Raw genomic sequence first — 14,001 nt, forward strand, 5'->3', positions numbered from 1 at the left:
TCCAACTTCTACCCACTGGAACATGTTCTACCCCTATCAGCCAAGAACTGAGCAGCCCACTCTTATTTTCAACAAGATACCTGAAAGAGTGTAACACACAGGTATCAGAATATCTGAACCTCCAAAGAAAGCCTCTAATGCACAAAGGCTGCTGGTGAACCCATGATTCCACTCCCCAACACCAGCTTTCACCTCAAGTGTTTAAACCATAGCTGTAACCTAGCAAAATACTTTCCAGCTAGTGAACTGAACTCGAAAATCTTCACAACCCTCTTTCTGGACTGTGCAAGGGCAGATTTTCTGAGCCAAATGTGAGGTGCTCAGACTCCCTTGCAGAGGGACTCCACAGTACCAAACAGCTCTGCTGTTATGCTGCCAGCTTGATGAATCTACTGGAGAATGCAGGCTGGGTGGTTGAGTACAGAGCAGTGTGCTCAGGAGAATGGCCCCATGGTCATCACCAGGCATGGCACAGGACAGCTAAGGCAGTGACAGTGATCTGAAAGAAAGAACAAATACACAGTAATTGGCTTCTAGGTTAAAAACAGTAAGGGAAATGAGTTTTTATGTTTCTGTTTAATAAAAGCCGCACCTATTGGCACCAGCCCAAGCTTTTCCTCCCTTAGGAATCCAAATCCCATCATTTAAATATTTATACAGCAAAGGAAACTTGCTGACAATGTGTATTTCTTAGAACCAGCTGTCGCTCAGAACAATCTCCCTAAAAATCCTTTACAAGGAGGCCACCACTTCCACAGCAGAGGTCTACTAAGCTGTAAGTTCACATCAATTCTACACGTCTCCAGATGTATTCAGTTTATTGGAACTCTGGGTATAGCACTCAACTCGGAGAATTGTTCTGAGCTGTTGATCTGAGATCTGTTTTTCTGCACTGAATGTTATCTCAGATGAGGCAAAAACTTACCTCTCCTGTATACAGGAATCCTGGCTGAACTACATCATGTGGCAGGGAACAGTCAGTTAAAAATGAGTTGTCCTTGTCTCTAACATTATGTGCTGAAAGCTGCATTTTTCCTGGTACCTGTTGGCTCTTTTTTTCCCTGTTCCTTTTCCTTACGGACATTTACTGGCACACAGCAAAATCCATCCTCTGCAAAGGACAAAACCTCATGTCCAAAACTCTGGTTTTGGCCAGCTGAAGCCCACAGGCAGTCCTCATGTGCAGCAGTGATCCACACATCCCTGCAGGACTTGCAGCACCAGGAACTGCCCAAGGACAGGGCACCCCCAGCCATGCCTCCCCCTGCAGCTAACCTTGCCAGGGCTGCCCAAACCCCTCCAGGGCGGGCCAGAAGGATCCGTTTTCCCTGTGATTTCAAATTCACGTTGTTGCCACTGGAGGGCATCACGTGAAGCCCTTTCAGAAGGCCACACTGGTCGCACACAGGTTTCTGAGGCTGAAAACAGTTTTCAAACCGGTTACCGTAATCGAAGGCATGTCCTGTCTCCTCACCCAGTGCCAGAGCCGGGAACAAAGGGCCTGTGAGCAATTACACAGGTGAGACATGTCAAAAGCACAAATACAAGAGACAACACAATAGCCCTGAAATACAGTTTAATGTAGCTTTAAAACAAACACACCCAACCTTTTACTACAGAAACATATGACTTTTAACTTGCTCTCTTTCACTGCAATTAAAACATTGTAGGTAGATCAAGTAAGTCCTGACTTTTATCTCACAGGCAGGCCTTGTTCTTCCACCATTTAATGTAGGAGGATAGTATCAGTGGAGTCAATATAGTGCCACTGGCTCCACTTTCTTAGTCCTCCAGATGAAGCTCCGCAAGAAACTCCTGAAAAGTCTCAGAACAGACTGAGTCCTCCTAAAGTAACTGCAGAGCCTAACCACTCAGCCAGGAAGGCAATTCCCTATTCCTGTCTCCAAACTCAGTTCAATCATTTTATTTCCCACCTGTTTCCCGACAGAAACCAGTATCCCCCATCAGCAGCACACAGCAAAGCAACCAGGGACCACAAAAAGGTGAGGCTGTGCCTCCTGTTCAGACTCTACTGCAGTCCTGGGCCAGTCCGAAACACAACACTGCCTTTTTACTGAATTTCCTCCCCTCGCCTTTGCGGTGCTGTGCTCAGTTGACTCAGCTGTCCCAGCCCACCTTACTTAAACCTTTTCCAAACAGGCTTTTTTTTTTTTTGCTTTACTTGCTCTGATGGAAGCGATACGGAGACCTAAACCGCCTCACAACATGGCTGTAAAGAGCTGTGCTCTCTGCCAAAAGCGTGCTCATCCCACAGCTGGAGCTAAATAAAAGCTAAATAAAATCCAGACGCCAAGGCGTACCTTAAACAGCCCCAGAGGCAGCAGCGGTGGGTCCCGGCTACCTCACAAACCAACACCACGCGCAGCCCGTCCCGGGCGGCAGCGCTTACCTGGGCCCGGGCGGGAGCTCCTCCTCAGGGCCCCGCGGCGGCCGCTCCGCACGGGACACGGGACGCGGGGCTCAGGGGCACGGCCGCGGGCAGCCCGCACGGGACGCGGGGCTCAGGGGCACGGCCGCGGGCAGCCCGCACGGGACGCGGGGCTCAGGGGCACGGCCGCGGGCAGCCCGCACGGGACGCGGGGCTCAAGGGCACGGCCGCGGGCAGCCCGCACGGGACGCGGGGCTCAGGGGCACGGCCGCGGGCAGCCCGCGCGGCGGCGGCGCCTCTCCGTGTGCGAGCGAGCGCGGGAGGCCGTGCCCGAGCCCCGCCGCCGGGGCCCCGCCGCCATTCGCCCCTCACCGCCCCGCGTGGCGCCGCCATTCCCTCCGGCCGGCGGGGCTCGGCAGAGGGCGGGGAGAGGGCGGGCGCTGCCTTCCTGCTTCCCTTCCTCTCTTCCTTCCCGCCTTCCTTCTTTCTTTCCCTGCCTCCCTGTGCCGGGGCGGCGCCTCGGGCAGGGAGGGGCCGCTCGAGGTTCCCCCGGGCCCGGAGCGCTGTTCCCGCAGCCCCGCCTCGCTCACTCAGCCTTTTCCCAGGCATTACGGACCAAGCCGAGCTCGGCACCCACCTGAGCGCTGCCTGACCTCGGCTGGGCCGTGGAGCGGCTTCCCCAGGGATGGCTCCATCCACATGCAGATGAATTGTTGCCTCCAGCAGCCACCATCCTGTGCGGCGCTGCTGTGCCTGTCATCTCCATTCCCTCCCACAAGGTGTGCTCGATCCTGCAGACTGAAGCACGAGAATAACACAGCCCTGGCAAGGCTGGGGGACAGCCGCCCGCTCTCTGCAGCTCCTGGGTCTCCCCCAGCAGGACTGGGGCCGGACAGAGCTGCTATTCCCCAGCCCTGAGATGGGTGTTCACAGCTCCCAAATCGCCTGCACGGCCGCCCTGCTCCCGGCTGGCCTGGGCCAGAAGGACCATGTTAACTCCTTTGCCTTGGAGGTATTCTGCAGCCAGTTTATTAAACTCTCGTTTTCTCTCAATCTCTTAACAAAATTCCTCTCTGATACTGGAAAGTGAATCATCAGGTGATGCCTGGGGCTACTCCAAGACCTGCCTTGTGCCCTGTGCTGATGTGAAAGCTGCAGCCAGGCTGCTGTAATAGAACTGGGTATTGTGCCCACGCAGTGAGAGGCAGATATTTTTCATGGTCTGTGTAATAAAATGCTTGATGAAATAAACATTTTGCCTCTCGTACATGGAAGCATGTGATTTACAGTGAGAATTTAATTTCTGAGCATGCCCAAAGAGATGGCTTATATTGACATAACTGGAAAGGATGTAAGCCCCAAAGTGGGGTTACTGGTAGGCAGGTGGAAGAAATAAAACCCCAAATCCAAAGTCCCTTTTTTCAGACCACCTTCTGCAAACATGATTGACTCCTGTTACAACAAAAGCAACACAAATACCACTTTGCTAATACCGACTGAGCCAGACTTAAACGTGTCACTGATATTTACTTAACAAACATTGTTAGGTATGTACTGTGCTGTGGTTCAAAGAACACTTGTTTATTTAAAACAGCTTATTTTAAAACAAGGCTTTGAGTAGTTTGTTTTTTCTGTTGTTGTTGGGGTTTGTGTGGTTTTTGATTGGTCGGCTGGTTGGTGTTTTGGTTTTTTTTTTTTTGTTCCTGGCATGATAGAGCAGCTAAAACGTCGCATTTTCTGACCTTGCCTTGTCAGAGATCTGTCATAACAGGGGACAGCACATTGGCACTGAGTCTGCCAGCGTGGATTTTGAGGGCCTGGGAGAGACTGCTTGCTTGGTTATCAGGTGAGGAGTACTTCACTCTGCTCTCACAATGTCCTGAAAACTGTCTGTATTCAAGCAACTGGAGCCTTTCCCCCTCATTAACCCCAAAAGCCGTGTCTGATGCTATGTGTGTTGTTCCCAGCCCAGTCCCAGAGGGGTGGCTGGGCATCCTGCCTGTTCCTGAGCACTCCCATTCCTGCTGTGTCCCTGCAGTCTGCCCTACTTACCGTAATCAGAGTGAGACAGCTGGCAGCACCCAGCACAGGGACAGGGCTGGGACTGGCAGCACCCAGGGTGGGGACAGTGCTGGGACTGGCAGCTCCCAGCACAGGGACAGGGCTGGGACTGGCAGCATCCAGCACACGGACAGGGCTGGGACTGGCAGCTCCCAGCACAGGGACAGTGCTGGGACTGGCAGCACCCAGGGTGGGGACAGTGCTGGGACTGGCAGCTCCCAGCACAGGGACAGTGCTGGGACTGGCAGCACCCAGCACAGGGATAGGGCTGGGACTGGCAGCACCCAGAGTGGGGACAGTGCTGGGACTGGCAGCTCCCAGCACAGGGACAGGGCTGGGACTGGCAGCACCCAGCACAGGGACAGTGCTGGGACTGGCAGCACCCAGGGTGGGGACAGTGCTGGGACTGGCAGCTCCCAGCAGAGGGACAGGGCTGGGACTGGCAGCACCCAGGGTGGGGACAGTGCTGGGACTGGCAGCTCCCAGCAGAGGGACAGGGCTGGGACTGGCAGCTCCCAGCACAGGGACAGGGCTGGGACTGGCAGCATCCAGCACACGGACAGGGCTGGGACTGGCAGCTCCCAGCACAGGGACAGGGCTGGGACTGGCAGCACCCAGGGTGGGGACAGTGCTGGGACTGGCAGCTCCCAGCACAGGGACAGGGCTGGGACTGGCAGCTCCCAGCACAGGGACAGTGCTGCATGGGGACAGTGCTGGGACTGGCAGCACCCCCACAGGGACAGGGCTGGGACTGGCAGCACCTGCCGATGGCACTTGGCTCTGCCAGGACTCACCAAGCTCAGCACACAGTGGGCTGGGGGGATGAAACTCTGGCATCTCAGGAGCTCTGACCAGTATCTCTGAAAAACACCAGAGACAAGCCCTTATGAAAGAACCTCCTTTCTGCATTTCTCTTCCCATTTTATGGCAGTCAGCAGGATCCTCACCAGAGCCCTCAGCAGCAGTCAGGCAACCCCAGGACTAGGACAGGGTTTGCCATGGCTTGGATGTCCACAAGCCCCTGTGCTCTCCTGCAGCTCCTTTGACCAACCTGTGAAAGGCCCCTATGGGTTTGCTTTTAAAGCTTAGGGATCTGTAAAGAAAAATTTCCATTTTCTGTGTAGAATAATATTACAAACAAAGTAACTTTTTTTTTTTTTTTTTTTTTTTAGGCAAAAAGGGATAGTTCTTGCTGGAGGTAAAAAGCAATATTCCTCACATATTTTACACAGCAAATACCAATAAACTCTTATCAAACATATTCCATTTCATCTTTAGGCTGAAGACAAAGCCATACCTCCTCCCCTGAGCTGGGGAGCTGCAGGATCACCAGGCTGACATCATTCTCCTTGGTGATAAAATATGCTGCATCCTGAACTTGGCACTCAGCATGCTCAGGTTGAGCTAAGAGCTAATGCAATGAACTCTGGGGAAGGATTTACATCAAATACCACTCCAAAATATTAAATATAGACAGGACCAACTTCTCACTTGAATAATTACACACTGGCTAAATTCCTTCTTTTGTTTCAAAGACCTTTCTCACTTCCTCTTGAAAATTGTATGCATTAGTGCACTATTTCACTTCCTATGTAATAAAAGGATGAAGTGATTTTTGTTAATTACCATGGGCTGATCTGAGTTGCAGCTCTAGCAATGACTCTTGCCACTCGATGGGGGGAGCAAGCAAACCAAGAAAAGGCAGATTCAAATTTCAACAAGTGTCCCCAGCTGCTTGTGCTTGCTAACATAACCTCAAAGGCAGAGGTGCCTGGGAACACTCCTGAACTTCAGTTTGCATGTGGGAGTACAGAAACAAAGACCTTGCACACATATTCCCACTGTCCCAGCAGCACTGCAGTGCTCACAAACTATTCCAGTTAACTGTTTTTGTCTTCTCCTTCTGTCTGTGGATACCTATGTATCCAGTTTTACCACATTTTATCACTGTAAAAGGCTTTCAGCCATTATAAGATATTTCTCCAGGCTCACTGTGAGTCAGAAAGAAAAAGATTTGCTTGTGATAAAAGCTGTAGTAAGCACCAAGAGTCAGGCAGTGTTTATTCCCAGCATTATGGCTGTGTGTTTGAGGGAGGTATTTGGCCAGTGGAAGTTAAAGCAAAGACTCCTAGCAAATGAGCTAAGAAGGAAAATAAAAGCAGAGAAGCTGGAAGAGAGTGAAACATGTGGAACATGAGAAGACCAGAAGACTGTTTCCTAGCCTAATACTTACTGTTAAACCACAATCAGGGCTTGAAGATCCAGGACTTCAAGGATATTTAGAAGCCTCAAAGATACTTTGCTTAGTGGCTCTGGGTTCCCTGGCCTTTCCTAACTCAGCTGCCTTGCTTGCTAAAGAGGCAACTGCCATTGCTTCACAGGGTTTGCAGAGCTGAGTCCACTGAGGTTTGCATGGGAAGTGAGGGAGGAGAGTCTTAAAGATCTTAAACAAGAGGGGAAAAGGAAACCATGAGACACTTTGCCCAAGTAACATTCAAAGCAGGCACCAAGAGAAAGCCTTCAGTGGAGTTAAGCCACAGTCCTTTGCCCACAGGGCCAAAGCTTCAGCAAAAGCATCTGAAACACCTGGACATCCTCTTTGTTCTGAAGCAGCAGCACAGGCTGCACAGGGACGTGGCAGCAATTTGAAAGCTTGTTTTCTGCATCTAAACATCATGTCAGGACAAACTGCACTTCATCCTGCTATCACTTAACAGCACCCCTGGGACCCCTGTACCTTGGAGACATGATGTTACACATCAGCACAGAGATTATTTGTTTTGAAGCTCTGAAACCTCATTTCAAAGCACTCCTTGCAGAGTCATGACTCAAACCCTTCTGGCCTCACTGAAGGGCACAACTCACTGTTTGCCTGTGCTGTTTCTCAGCACCCAGGAAGTGATTATTAGATATCTGTTATCCTTCCTTTTCTTTTATGCAGGAATGGCTTTGCCATTGCTCAATTCCTTCATATTTATGACACATTTTCTTAAAGGTTTTATCAATGATTCCTCTACTGAGACAAGCAGAAAGCACCCAGATGAAAAGGCACTGTGACAAAATACAAAGCATTAATTCTATTTCAGGTGATTTTTAATTTATATATAGTCATAGAGTAAACTGCAGTATGAAAGCCATCTTCAGACCTGTGATAAGGTAGCTGTGCACACCACCTGTCTGGTTTCTTCTTTTGTCAGAATAAACAATTATTATTCTGAATCTTCTACAAGGGAAAAGGATATTAATCTAGGCAATTTGCTGAAAAGCCAACAATTTTTACCAGATCATAATAGTTCAGATTCACTTGGAAGCTCCTAGAGTGATAGAAGGTTTAGGTTTAGAAGCAGGATTACCTGATAGAAAACATGCAGCATGGAAAATAGAGCCAGTCATTCTGTCATTTAATGCTGAATTGTTGAACCTTATTAAGTTTTAAAACACAAAGCTTTATACTAAAGCCCTGGAGATGCATAAAGGACCTTCCCTTCATCATGTCTACCCTGGAATTTACTCTTGTATTAGCATTAAAGCAAGAACAAATGACAAGGGCAGACACTGCCTAAGACTGCCAACCTAACTGAAATTTGGAACACTTCAATCACACTCTGTTTATTCCAGTGTTCTCCCTTCCATGGTGAAGGACCATCAGTAAAACCAGAAGTTCCATCACTGAGTGACAGTTCAAAAAGCTGGAAAGGGTTCAGAGCATGTGATATTGCTGTGTAATCTTGGAATAAAGGATCTGGAATGGCTGAAGCGTTTGCAATGGGATCCAAAGAATGAGCATTGTGGAGCAGGGAATATCAGGTTAGAGCTATTACTGCTCCACAGCAGCCTGGAATCACCCCCATGGAATGGGCACTGCCTCATGGCAGGCTTCAGAGCTGTGGCTGGGAGAGAGAACTTCAGTGGGAACAAAATAAAGAACAGGCATCATGGTTCCAGATTTTAATTATAGTATGTCCTTGGCAAATTTAGATGGACAGGAGAGTGAACAAAGCTGCAATGACTGAAAATCAGTGTTTTATGTTAAGTGAAATTATTGTACACCAATATGGTCATAAATCTGGCTTATAGAGAGAGTTAATTAACACAGTTCTACAGTCCAAGTAATGGAAATAAAGATGCAGTGTGAATTTCAGGGAATTAATCATATTGATCACATCTTTTCAATGACAATACATCAGGCATTTTTATAGCAGATGAAATTAACTGCTTTTTACCATATATTAACATAACCCAGAATATTAACTATGCTTGTGGAGAAATGTTTTGGGTTTTTTTTCTGGGCAGTTCTGTTTAATATCTTTATTGAGGATCTGGATGAGGAGATCAAGTGCACCCTCAGTCCGTTTGCAGATGACACCAAGTTGGATGGGAGTGCTGCTCTGCTTCCCATGACAAGAAGGACACTGAGGTGCTGGAATTTGTGTCCAGAGAAGGCAGTGGAGCTGGGGAAGGGTCTGGAGCACAAGTATTGTGAAAAGCAGCTGAGGGAGCTGGGGGTGTTCAGCCTGGAGAAAAGGAGGCTCAGGGGAGACCTTATCACACCCTAGAACTACCTGAAGGGAAGGAAACTGTAGCTGGGTGGGAGTCAGTCTCTCCCAAGAAACAAGTGATAGGACAAGAGGAAATGACCTCAAGTTGCACCAGGGGAAGTTTAGATTGGATATTAGGATTTTTTTTTTTTTTTTTTAATTTGAAAGGTTGTCAAGCATTGGAACAGGCTGCCCAGAGCAGTGGTGGAGTCACCACCCCTGGAGGGATTTAAAATGTGTGTAGGTGTGACACGGTTTAGTGGTGGATTTTGCAGTGCTGGAGGAATGGTTGGATTCCATAATCTTACAGGTCTTTTCCAGCCTAAATTATTCCATGATTTTTACCTGCAGACAAGTCTCTGGGCCCACATGCTCATGCCCACACTTCCTCTCCCATCCCCATTGCAGCAGATAAGCAGAGGAGATACTGATGGTGTGATGCAGTTTTCCTCTAATGCAGACACAGGAGCCTGCAGGGAACAGAAGAAATTAATACCAGGTAGCAAATTACAGCTGTTTACAATAGATGCAGCATAGGGAAATACAATGTAATATTGCCACAGAAACTGTCAGCCAGTTCTCCCTCTCCTTGCATATTCCCTGTGAAAACAGGATGCTTGTTTTATTGGGCCTTCAATGAAAATATATCTGCTCCTTCAGCACTGACTGTAGAACCTCTGGAAGACTGACCAGAGCAGGTTCTGTCCTATTGCTGCCAGTGTGACAGGGGCACAGTCTGGGCACCCCTCACAGGATCTGAGCCCCCTGGCTTAGGCAGTGTGCACACAACAATGAACTTAATGGAATTAGGAAAGGGAGCTCCCTGCCCTGAGAGCACCAGAGACCCACAAGCAGGGTAAGGGCAGAAAGGCATGACACTAAAAGCAAAAAATGGTGGTAGCCCATCAGTCTCACTGGAGAGGAAGGAGAAACCCAGAAGCAGATAACATCTGGAGAGGTCACCTGTTCCTTTCTTACCTTAAGGCTGCAGTCCCTGAACTGCTCCATCATCCACCTCGCCCCAGCTTCTGCTTCTTCAGAACAGTTCAAAATGTCTCTGAAGTCAATTGTCTCTGCAGTAAGGACAGTCAGCAACTCTTCCAGTGCCTCTGGATTCCTTTGTTGGCTGGGAAGGCTGACAGGACACCCCTCGAGTGGAGCAGAGCCTGGCACTCATGAGCTGTGCAGAGACTTGTCCAGGGTACAGGGCTGTGATGGGCTTGCCACCTTTCACCACCCTCATGCCAGTTCAACCCTCTCAACTTTTCCCTTCCCCACACAAAAAGCATCTTTTTTTTTAAAGAATTTCTTGTGTTGGTTAGTCTGCAAACTACAAAGCGCATATACATTTCAAATGAAATTGGTAGGACTTGACACTTCTTAAAATATACATTTTATTATTTTCTGGTAGTTGCTATGAAGGTTTCATTCAAATTGTGAAGGTACACAGCCTTTACAAACTTCTTGAGTTAAAGGTTTTTGTTGATGGTTTTATGTTCTTTTTCTTTTATGGCAGAGGAAAATCCATTGGCTATAAAATGTTGAAATTCATTAGATGCTTGGTATCACCTCTCCTTATATGCTGTGGAATGCTTTGTAGAAATACTATATAAAATAAGGCAGACTTTACCAGGGAATTAAGTCATAAAATGCCATGGGAGAAAACAGAGTTCCAACATATTATTATTTTTCTAGCCAAGAGAAGGTCAGGTGATCCTCACTGATTTGTGGGAGAACTACTACAGTTCTGGTGCTCAGACAGTATACAGTTCTTGTTTATTCTACTATTCTCAAGTGAGACCTTTTTAATAAAACTTACTTTAATTAACATAAATCAGACAATATTTAAACATACACATCTATCCTTACAGTGCAATAAAAATGTATCATTGTATAGTATTTTGTATTTGCATTATGAAAATAAAAGGTCTGTACATCAATTAAATGTATATTAATGAGTATGAATCATGTAAATTTATAATGCATCTAAAGTTGGCTTTGGCTTTTAAGTATTTATAAATTCATAGAAAATATTGAACATCTAACAAAATAAATAAAACATAACATTTTAATCATAGATGCTAACGATCAACCTCAAAAATTCTCGTGTTATTTTTACATTTGCTACTAAATTTCTTAAGGAGAACTCACTTTCAGTAGTGCTCAGAAGTGAATGATTGCACCTTCTGTGATGTGAAAAAATACAGTACATCTATTTTTCATAGATCAAAAATTCTTTCATAGACAGTTGCATTTTAAATGTCTTGATTGTTCTACATAACTGTCTTAAGTGCTTATAAAAAGCATGTAGCTTTCTCATAAAAGCTGTGAGTCTCTATTGATAGATAAACTTCTAGTGAATGTCCTTTTTAAGAGGATTCTCTTCAAGGTCTTCCAGCTTCACATGCTGGTATGATATTGCAGAAGTATGTCCATAATAAACCCTCTTCAGTACAAGTACTGCAGCAATCCAGTGTAATTCCACTTGGTGGCCTTATTCCATCCGAGTCCACACATGGTACTTTGTGGAAGCCAACTGCTGACCTCGTGTTCTCTTGAATGTCAAAGTTCCCCAAGTGCATGGGCTAGCTTTACTGTAATACTGAAGAGACCAAAACAAATCTGAATTCACACAGATAGAAGTGAGCTTGAATAAATATGCATCTGGCCAGTGAAGGGCACACCATGGTCTAGCTGCTATTCTGGGGGTGGGCGAAGGACTCGCAGGTTCCTTCCATCCAGTCCTTTCCAATATTTGATGTTATTATTCAGATGCTCCATCAGATTTGGCAGGTCTGCAAATGCTAGGGAAGAAAGGGCAGAGAGCATTGAGTCTGCAGAAACAGTCACAGATTCTGTCTGCTTAAGTCTCACTTGAAATGTCTGGGCAACTGTGTTAAGTAGAAAAGCTTAAATTTGCCATACTGATGCTTGAAATAGTTTTTTTTTTGGCTGTATAGCTCTCAGCACTTGTGTAGCACTCAGGCCACTGAGAACTGTTCTGTAAATCTACTTAATACTGGTATTGCAAGTCCCAGCAAAGGAACACAGTTTTCCAGGAGGGGCACAGCTCATTATGGCTTTAATTATCCTGCCCCATCAAACCTCAGTCACATGTCATGATCTGGCATTTAGGAGAGTCACATTTCTGACCACTTTTACCATGGAGGCAGCACTTGGAAGAAAACAGCTGCTGCCCCAAGCAGTTTCCAGACTGTAGAAATTTGCCTTGAAGAATAACCAATATTAACATGGATAAAATGATCGTACTCAAAGAGCTATCAAAGAGAATGTGTTCTATTCTCCACTTACAGAGAAGCAAGTTAAAAAAGTTAAAGATAGCCTGAGTCTAATATATTAAAGTCAAGCCATGAGAATTGCTTGTAGCAATACTTACAAGAAATAATAAAGTTATTAATCTTACTTGAACTGCAGGAATCTTCCCTTTTCTCTCCCTTTATTTAGGAGCCATAAAAAAGACATTTTGCATCACAACAGTTTCAAATGTTCCCAAAATGTTCACATCACAAAAGAGCAGAGTTTTGCTTACCATCCCAGGCATCAAACATATCAATAATGAAGTAATCAATGAATGATAATTGGGATTTAGGGATGCTGCAAGTATTTCTGTCAAAAACTGGCATCACAACAGGTAAACCTTGCCTCCTTTCTTCATCAGTCTGCAAAAAAATTAGCAATTATTCATCTAAGACACATTCTTTTAATGGACATTTTTTAGCAGCAGATTGCTGGCACTGACTAGAACGTGCCTCTGCTAAATCAAAGGAGGAACCTGAACAACTCTGAAGCAGCAGCAACCTAATCTTAAGCACCTGGTTGTTCAGTTTTAGCAAAACAGCAGACAAATAGAGCCTTCCAGTGTTTACCTTCTGTATCTGCACACAAGCTGATGCTAAGTAACTTCACATATTACCAAGTTATGACTACTTTGGATCTAGGACTGCTCAACGATTTTCAATCTCTGATAAAAGTTGTGCTCTGTCCCACTCAGAGATGGCAAAGTACCTTTTTTACTCTTTTGCCCCTTGCTTGGGGTGCCAAGTTCCAACTGCAGTGTTTGGTCTATCATATATAATGATGATTTCCCTCTCCTTTTCCACATCTTCCTTAAACCTTTCCTCAGCACAATGTGCTAAGGGCTTACAGCATTTCTTGGAGTGAGTGCTGCTCCCATCCAAACACTGCTGATCCTATTCCTGAGGCAAAGCCAGCATGTGGGTACTGAGGCATCCTTGCTCTGCCTTATGTGATGGGAGTGCATTTGCAGACAAGGCTTAAAAAGTTCAGTTCCAAACTGAACAATTGAAAGCTTAAATTTTTCAGAAACTACACAATAGAAGTTGTCACCTTTCATCTCTCTGAAGGCACCTAGTTGTGTATCAGCATGAGTAATACCCATCATTTAAAATAAAAAGGTTGTTATTTTTCACATTACATAATGCAGGCTGAGATACTCTGTGACACTGGCACCCTTCTCCTCCCTTTTGAAGAGATGCTCAGCTGCAGTTTCAGCTGCCTTACCTGTGCAAAGTACTCCTCAGAGATGCGTCCAGCCCATTCTATGCACTGTTCTCTGGGTCTGCAGGGATTGGAAATGTCAGCACACTTTATCAGCATGCGCTTGATAAGGATACGGTTTTCAGGAGACCTGAGAACAGTTTTGATTGACTCTCCATCACCATTATTCTGTAACATTTAAGAATTAAAAACAATCCATTAGCAAGTCTCCATGCACTAACCCAAAAGCTTTTGTGCTTTGGGAATGTGCTTTCAGCACATCCTACAGGGATCAGTCCTGCTACTGGCTACCAGATTTGATGTCTAACTGAATTTATAGGTGGATTATCAAAGTTAGCCACAGCTCTGAGCTAGCACTCAACTCTAGTTTCTGGATTCCATCACTGTCTTTGTGACAGATCTCTTGGGCATCTTTGGGCAAGTCATCTAATCCCTCTATTCCTTATCTGCCTTCTTAAAAGTGTGGAGAGGATC

The 14,001-nt window shown here is 46.2% G+C and overlaps 1 protein-coding gene across 4 annotated transcripts in view; it reads right to left on the bottom strand.

Annotated features, from left to right (window-relative positions):
* Positions 1 to 10,358: 10,358 nt before the first annotated feature.
* Positions 10,359 to 14,001, bottom strand: part of PDE8A (phosphodiesterase 8A) — a 138,114-nt gene continuing 134,471 nt past the window's right edge. For 3 of the 4 annotated variants that reach the window (XM_079317840.1, XM_079317842.1, XM_079317841.1), the window contains exons 20-22: positions 13,531 to 13,695; positions 12,539 to 12,668; positions 11,616 to 11,792 (exon numbers count right to left, since the gene is read on the bottom strand). In XM_079317840.1, the coding sequence (XP_079173966.1) occupies positions 11,686 to 11,792; positions 12,539 to 12,668; positions 13,531 to 13,695 (402 nt within the window). In that variant the 3' untranslated portion in view covers positions 11,616 to 11,685. Of the gene's footprint in view, positions 11,793 to 12,538; positions 12,669 to 13,530; positions 13,696 to 14,001 lie in introns of all 4 variants that reach the window. The other variant, XM_079317839.1, reaches the window with a different exon arrangement.

This window comes from Erithacus rubecula (genome assembly GCF_903797595.1).
Source record: "Erithacus rubecula genome assembly, chromosome: 14".
Classification (NCBI taxonomy): Eukaryota; Metazoa; Chordata; class Aves; order Passeriformes; family Muscicapidae; genus Erithacus; species Erithacus rubecula.